The sequence below is a fragment of the Artibeus jamaicensis genome, unplaced genomic scaffold, assembly GCF_021234435.1.
Source record: "Artibeus jamaicensis isolate MK-2021 breed Jamaican fruit bat unplaced genomic scaffold, CSHL_Jam_final contig_354, whole genome shotgun sequence".
In the NCBI taxonomy this organism is placed as follows: Eukaryota; Metazoa; Chordata; class Mammalia; order Chiroptera; family Phyllostomidae; genus Artibeus; species Artibeus jamaicensis.
In genome coordinates this window covers 27,483,092-27,491,108 of record NW_026521803.1, presented here as the reverse complement: position 1 = coordinate 27,491,108, position 8,017 = coordinate 27,483,092, and the positions used below count along the sequence as shown (strand labels likewise).

The following is an 8,017-nucleotide window of genomic DNA, read 5'->3' as shown; positions in this document are numbered from 1 at the left end:
TAAGTCCACTCTCTGGGTCTGAACCCCTTCAGGCTGCAGGAACCAAGATCCAGCCTAAAGTCAGACTTGCTTGCTTCAGCCCAGGTGGCTCAGACGGTTGGAGCATCATCCCGTACACCAAAAGGTTCTGGGTTTGGTGGTTGCAGGCTCGATCCCCAGTTGGGGCACGTATGGAAGTAACCGACAGATGTTTGTTTGTTTCTCTCTCTCTCCCCCCCTCTCAAAATCAATAAAAAACATATTGTCGGGTGAGGATTTTATAAAAAAGTGAAATGAGGACTCAACAATCTATTTCACCTTCCCACTCTTAGAATGAAGCAATCATGGCAAGAAATCAGAAATGACTGCTCTGAGGTGCCATTACCAAATCACAAAGGAAAAAGCTGGTAGCAAGAAGCTTCTTTTACAAAAAATAAAGTTAGGTTGATATAATTTACTGCTAAGGGGTGTTCCCAACCAGCAGGCCAGGATCTAGAGCAGATCATACCAGCTGCTGCCGCCACACCTTTCTGGTTTCACTTCTCTGCCGGGAGGCACGCACGTTCTTTCCTCCCACCCAGCGCACCAAAGGGCTCCAGAGCCCTGGCAGAAGGAGACCCACGCTGCCTGGAGCCCTCTCCAGCTAGAAGGCCGGCCACCTGCAGAGCAGCACAATGACCGACAAACCGAGCCAAGAGTGTCACAGCCTGTTTTGAGCCGGTGGGTGCTCTTGCTGCGTCTCTTTGAGGTTCATGGATCATCACTTGTGTTTTGAGCTCCTTGCAGTATTTACTATGACCTTCTTTTCGTCCAAGCAGACTGTCCCAGCCGAAGTTCCCCTGTAGCCCAAGACCACGTCTAATTCTGTTCATTGCTGCACTCAAATGTGAAGTCAAGCAAGCAAAGAAAATCTTGTCTACCAATGACCTACAAGGATTTGCTCCTTCATGGATCAGTAACATGGTTAAAACAAAACCTAGAAGAACTTCCCTCTGGTTGCGAAATTGGAACCGAAGAGATATTTATATATTTGGTAAAAGATTTATCTACAATTTTTCCGTTTGGACTAAAGTTACAAACAATTGTCACCTAATGCAGGAGTCCCTAACCCCTGGGCCACAGATCACTCTAGTTCATGGCCTATAAGGAACTGACCGAGCCGCACAGCAGGAGGTGAGCTGTGGGAAAGGGAAGCATTGCCTGTGTTTACAGCTGCTCCCCATCACTCCCATTACTGCCTGAGCTCCGCCTCCTGTCACATCAGCGGTGGCACTAGATTCTCATAGGAGTGCAAACCCCACTGAGAACTGCGTACGTGAGGGATCTAGGTTGCGTGCTCCTGATGAGAAGCTGATGCCTGAGGATCTGAGGTGGTGACAGTGCTGGGAAGGGGCTGCAAATACAGACTGTCATCAGCAGGGAGGTGAGACCTCACAGAGACGCATAATAAATCAACTGCTTGCAGACTCACATCAAAACCCTGTCAGTGAGTGGCAAGTGACAACTGAGCTGCATCTGGTGGCAGGCTATAAAGCCATCTCTCTTCTCTCTGCCAACCCCAGTCTGTGGGAAAATTGTCTTCCATAAAACTGGTCCCTAGTGCCAAAAGGCTGGGGACCGCTGATCCAACATGAAAAACATACAAACAAGGGAAGGCAAACCAAAAGCCAGTAACGACAAAAAAGGAGGCCAGAATGAAACAATATTACCCATGGATTATTTTACTTACTCATGCCTTGTCCAGTCTTCAAAAGCAGAGCATCCAAAGGCAAAAGGGTTCAAAAGCAAAGCCCAAGGTAAACAATCTTCTTCTCAGGCCCATGGGAAAAAGGTGTATCATAGCACTAATGTATCACTAATGTAGCACTAGGTCTCAGATATAGTATAGAAGAACCATTTCAAAAAACTGAAAATACTTCCTAATTGTTAACAGATAGCCTTCTAGTGCAAGTAGAACTAAAACTTGTCGGGGAACATTAGGAGATCCACGAGTGTATGTTTTAATCAATATAGACCTCACTCTCCCTGGTCCCTCTTTCTCCTTTACATGAAGTTACAAAAATCATGGGACATTAATATGGTAGCTCCCACCATTTCAATAACCAAGTAAGAAAATCTGAAAATAGAACCAAGTAAGTGCAGAAAAGTTAGGCTACCATATTTTGCTGTGTACAATGCACTGTTGTGTATAATGAGCACCCATGTTTTTGGCCCAAAGTTTCAGGAAAAAGAGAAATCTTTCATTTTAGTTTTTAAATTCAATTATTTATTCATTCATTCATTTACATTTAGGAACAAAACTGATTATCGTATTCCAGGGTATTATTTTTCATATGGATGTCATTATTGCTTTCTAGAGTTACACTTTTAATGCATAAGCATAAACAAAAGAATCAAAAACATTTATATACATACGGAATTAGTACTATCCATGTGTAATATGCATCCCTATTTTTCCCTCAAAAAATTTGGGCAAAATAGTGCACAATATACACAGCAAAATGTATTATTTTTTGAAACACCCTGTATTTGCTTCAGTGTTCAACCATGTGTGAAGTGCATGCAGTCACTACGTCTTGCCCTAGTGCACTGGCCTCTGGGAAGTAACTGTCAGCTGAGGTTTAGTCCCAGGAACAAAGGTGCCTCACACTCACTAGAGAGCCTTCCGCATTCTGAAACCTCCTGGTCCGGGCCAGAAAGGGAGGTAGGGGTCTACAGGAAAGCTAACGCAAAGCTATTTTTATCTAGACTTAATGCTCTAAAGGTCATGTGCAAAACATCTAGAAGCAGGATACAGTCATCACTTGGAGAAAATCAGGCATCTAATAACGATATGTTCTGTTAACAGAATATAATCCCCTTACACATCCAAAAGTAACTTGGGAGCTGCTCCAGGCACCACCTATTTAACTGAAGCAGATAGAAAAAAAAAATCCTCAGAAATTATCATTGTTTAAATACACTCTATTTTATTTTTGTCTTAAAATAGTTTAAACTTTATGCTACAGACTTATTTCAAAAAACAGAAAATCTTATCTTGCACCAAAAAATATATATATAACACTCTGTTTTATTATTTTTTTCTCCAAAGACCATTAAATACTAAATGGAAACAAAAACTAAATAGTGAATGTAAAGAAGAACCAAATTTTGTTTTAAAAACTAGAGTTGCACATTTTAAAACATTAATTCTACGCAATGATTTGTCCTCACTGCATTAAGTCCACACTCACACTCCAGCAACAGCAGATCTGTTCACCGCCAAGTGCACTGACTCCCAGCCATACAACGGCTAACATTTCATTTTCACGGTAAGAGGAGCAAAAGGCCTCAGTGACCTTTGTACTCTCTTAAAAAACAAAACAAAACAAAACAAAAAAACAACAACAAAAAATATATTTCCTAGTTATCCAGTGATTTTTTTTTTTAAAGATCACTACCCTTTAAAGTTTGTTAAAAGAATAGGTACATAGTGTTTTAAATAAAATGAAAAAGTACAACAGCATTGGACTAAAATACGTGATTATTTTAAACAAACAGTGCACAATCTGAGGAAGTTTGGTTAGGGTGCAATCATTTTTATATATACATCCAAGTCACATCATACACATACTGGAAAACAGGGATTAGGAGGAGTTCCTTGCCTTAAAAAAAAAACTTAAACTGAAAGACAAAGTTGTGTCCCAGCTTTTTCACAAGCCTTGTGACACAGTACAAAAAAGCAGGCAACAAATTCATTTTTAAGTTACCTATGGTGCTAATCTGCTAGAAGTAACAATGAACAATTGACTAAATTACCAAATCAGATGGTTATATTCACAATTGATGATAATAAAAACAGAGCTCATGGGATGCTCAATTGTAAAGAATAATGGGAGTCCATTCAGCCCAGCCCCTTCCATCGAAATGGAAAGAAAACTACTGGTGAGCAGCAGTGACATGCTGTAGGGCAGTTATGACGATGTAATAGCCATTACTGCTCTGTGGCTTCAAACTGGGGGAGGGGAGACAACCAAATGAGCTCCATAAACCAATCTGTGGCCCAAGTGCACCATTTAGCAGAGATATTACTTAGAATGGACAATGTCCTATGAGGCATAAAGAAGTATTCATGCTACCAAATGCAAAATTTTTGCTTAAAAAAATCCTCTTTATACATAAGGAAATTTCAAATGTCACAGGAGTTGTCTGCCACAGAATTTTATCATTAATACCTTGCCAGAAACCACATCCCCACTCTATTGGATCTGGCAATGAAAGAAGAGTTGGAACGTAGCCTCTATGTAGTTAGTAGGTAGAAAAGCTGCAATCCAGTAGCGGGAAAAGCTGCAATCCAGTAGCAGGAAAAGCTGATTGTCCCTACCATCCCTTCCCCTCCCCCTTTTGCATCTAATTCCCAAATTCCTGTTTTGGTGCATCAACTCAGGTAGGCAGGGTGCTGGAAGGACAGGTGAGGGCAAAGTGCAACCTGCTATAAAAGCAAACAGCCAGAAAAGAGCTTGGTTACACCTTCACTCTGCTCCCAATCTGCAGTGCACACAGCACACCAAAATTATTCTCCTTAGAGGATGACTATTAGGGGCTAAAGAAAACATATTATGGGAAATTGCCTGCTGTATGAAACTGGACAAACATACTGTTAATGTTAAGAGTACAGAATGTAAAACATTCTTTAAAATAGGGCTCTGCCCTGATATTGGGGACAAAATAAGCTGCAAAAACTTCAAGTCATATAATCCATTCTATTCTTTTCTCAATAATTTTCCTAGAATACAAAGACCAGAAATTGTACATTTCTGCCTTGTCTAGCATTTTAATTCAAGTCAAAAACAATGTGTAACAGTAAAATTTAATAAGTTAATCCTAAAGTAAAATGTGAAGGTCCAATAATACACCAGTAGTGAATCTGCAGAAGATCCTATTTTGCTCTGGCCTCTGGGTCTTTGGTTTTTGTCTAGAACTAGGGCCATGTGAGAGACTTGAGATATGAGGTGCTAAAACTGGAGGTTAATGATCTTTTAAAGGCATGATCTATTAAAAGTAGATAGAAAAATAAAAAGTTGATGAAGAACAGAGGCCAGATCAAATGAGATATTATCAGAGAAGCTCAAAGAACACATACTTCAGTACACTCCCAGGGAGAAGTGTATGGAAGAAGCACAGCAGCAGGAGGAAGGGTAATGGAACAACCGAGTCTTTCTGAAACAAAAGAAAAGGCCGGACAGGTGGAGCCAGGCAGACTCTGGTGCATGCGCAAGCAGTGGGTGCGTCATTCATGTCAGCAACCCCACAGCACCCACCCCACACTATGCCTTATGCCGAACAGGCACTTAGTAAATGAGTGTCTACTGAATGAAAACTAAGAAATGGTAGTTCTCACACTCATATGACAAGGAAGAGCCAATCATATATTTGGGGAGGGAGGAAAAGGGCTTTAGCAATATTATATGGTAAAAATGGAACCCAAAACCCAAAACAGGCCAATAAAAACTAGAAAAACAAAAGCTGAGGTCTTCTAAGCCAATATTACTTCACTCCTCCTGTGCACAGTATATAGTGTTTTAACTCTAGGTATTGCTTGTAAAATAATTCACTAGTAACTACAACATGTCATAGGGAGAAAGGTAGTAACTAATGCCACAAATTCCCACACTGGCATTTCCCGATTTCCCTGAAGCTCACATTACCCTTTGCTATACATTTTAGATACTGTAAAACCTACAGTGTCATTAATGTGCTTTGCATCTGGTTTCTTATGGTGCATTTTGGTTTTTCCAATTTTAGAAGGTAGAGGAGAAAAATGCCCAAATATAGAATCAGGTCAATTTCAGCTCAAGTTCAAACAGTTGTACATCCTTTTTGGAGAGACCAATTATGAAAAGAAGGCATTTTCCTCTCAGCAAATATTTGCAAGTGCCCTCAGCCTTAGAAGCCACACAACTCTTTACATTCTACCTAAGTAACAGGTTTTTGTGTTCTACGGTTACTTGAATAAACCGGGGAAAAATGTTGAGGGAGTGAGATTTTCCTACTGACTTCTCAATACTCTTTCTTATGCCCAGAAAACCCCATGGTGGTTATCTATCTGAAATGCCTCAGCCACATTTTCCAAAGAGTTATCAATTATTGCAACAAAGAGACCAATTAAGACATCTTAACAGTATTAATAAACACGAAGGGGTAGGTCAATTATATATGTTGTGGGAAGTCAGCCAGGAGCAAAGTCAGGAAAGAAGTTAGAAGACTTAAGCTAAAAGAAAAGTAACACTTGTCTTCTATTTTTCAGAACAAGTTTCCAAATGCACATGCCCTACTAGGTGCCAATAAGGACCTGACTAACGTGTGCAAACGCCCTAAGGTGGGAGTGCCAATGGGTGGGCTGACAGTGGTCAGTCTAGATATTAACTTTATTACACAGAAAAATAAATAGGAGACTCAAACACTAAAATTCATTTCACCTGGCAATTAAAATATTATTCTAAAAGGAAGACAGAGTTTCCTAAGAAAAAAGTCACCAAGTAAAATGAAGTTGTCTAATTCATCACTCTCACAGCCCTACCAAGGGAAAGAAGAAATTCTTTTCTCTGTGATAAGTTATTTTCCTAAGTGACTTCTTTTAATTTACAAAAAAAAAGAGAAAAAAAGGAGGTGGGCAATTTTCCATGATTTTTGATTATACAAATGCCACAAACAGCTTCTGAGGCTGAAGCTATGACAATGAACTTCGATGTCACAAAAAGGAGGAGGAAGCGGAAGGGAACAGTGCAGAAGGGAACACAGTGACATTGTATTACAGTAGGTATTTACGTCTGCTATCCTCATCCAAGGTGAGGTCTACAACTTCTGCAGGTGAAGCCCACGTCTGCTGCGGAGCCACAGCAGTCCATGGTTGAGTTTGCCGGCTGCTGACGTACGGCGTGCCTGAGCCATGCTTCCAGGAAGAGACGCTCTGAATCACACCTCCTCGAGGATGGACACACCTGCAATGGAGATGAAGAGCAAAAGCATGACTAACTGTACCACAGGAAAGACAGAAGGCCATGTATCTTCACTAGTATTAATCAATACTTTTTACTAAGATCAGGCTACTATGCAAGTCCATGAAACTATAACCAATATCCATCCCTTTTTCCTCCCTCCCTCTCCTCTGGGTATGGCCTAAAAAACGGCCAAGAGTTTTATCTGTCAGAAACTCCTGAGTTATGTCTAGGACTGTTACTGACAATGGGTAAGATGATGTTTCTCTGAACACATTTAAACCTCTGGATCTTAAGGACAGAGCACACCATATAAATCCAGAGCAAATGAATATGCCCAAATAATCTTAGTCTGAACAAATGAAACAGTAAGAAATATAAATGAAACTTGTTCTTAAAATAAGTTTCGTGCCATATTTGGTAATAACACCTTCAAAGAGCATAACAGTAATATCCCTTTACAGGTGAGATTTCTAAAAGTCTATAACTACTAGATCATACATAAATGATCAATTGCCCTCATTCTGAAGGTCACCACAAACACTCGGCTTCATCAGAACTTCTTATGCTTTAGGGGGGAAGGGAAAAAAAAATGTACTTGAAAAGTAACTAAATAAAATTAAAAAAAAAAAAAAAAAAAAAAAGAACTTCTTATGCTTTAGTGCAGTGCAAGTAACAAGGCTCAGCTGAGATTCTCTAAAAGTACCGTACTCTATCAGAGGGACAGAACTGCCTTGCTGATGAACTTCACCGAGAGTTCACTGGAAGCAAATTGTTTCAGAAGCACTGACACTGAATTTCACATCCCAGTCAAATGGCAGGACTGTGAGCCTCCAGTTTAACCACTAAGTTTTGACTCAAATGAGAGGAAGGCAGGCAGCTCAAGTTATCCTTGCTACTTATGCCCTCACATCTACATTACTGGTGAAAAACACTCTGAATCACACCTCCTCCAGAATGGACATACCTGCAACTGAAGAGTCCCTGTGTAGCATGTGACAGGTAACAAATCGTATGTATGACTCTAGTCACATAACCTACCACAATGGGTCCTGAGCAGC

At 40.3% G+C, this 8,017-nt stretch overlaps 1 protein-coding gene across 3 annotated transcripts in view; it reads right to left on the bottom strand.

Annotated features, from left to right (window-relative positions):
- Positions 1 to 3,486: 3,486 nt before the first annotated feature.
- Positions 3,487 to 8,017, bottom strand: part of ARK2N (arkadia (RNF111) N-terminal like PKA signaling regulator 2N) — a 69,283-nt gene continuing 64,752 nt past the window's right edge. For all 3 annotated transcript variants that reach the window (XM_037165055.2, XM_037165054.2, XM_037165056.2), the window contains one exon: positions 3,487 to 6,959. In XM_037165055.2, coding sequence (XP_037020950.2) covers positions 6,770 to 6,959 — 190 coding nt within the window. In that variant the 3' untranslated portion in view covers positions 3,487 to 6,769. The remainder of the gene's footprint in view (positions 6,960 to 8,017) is intronic.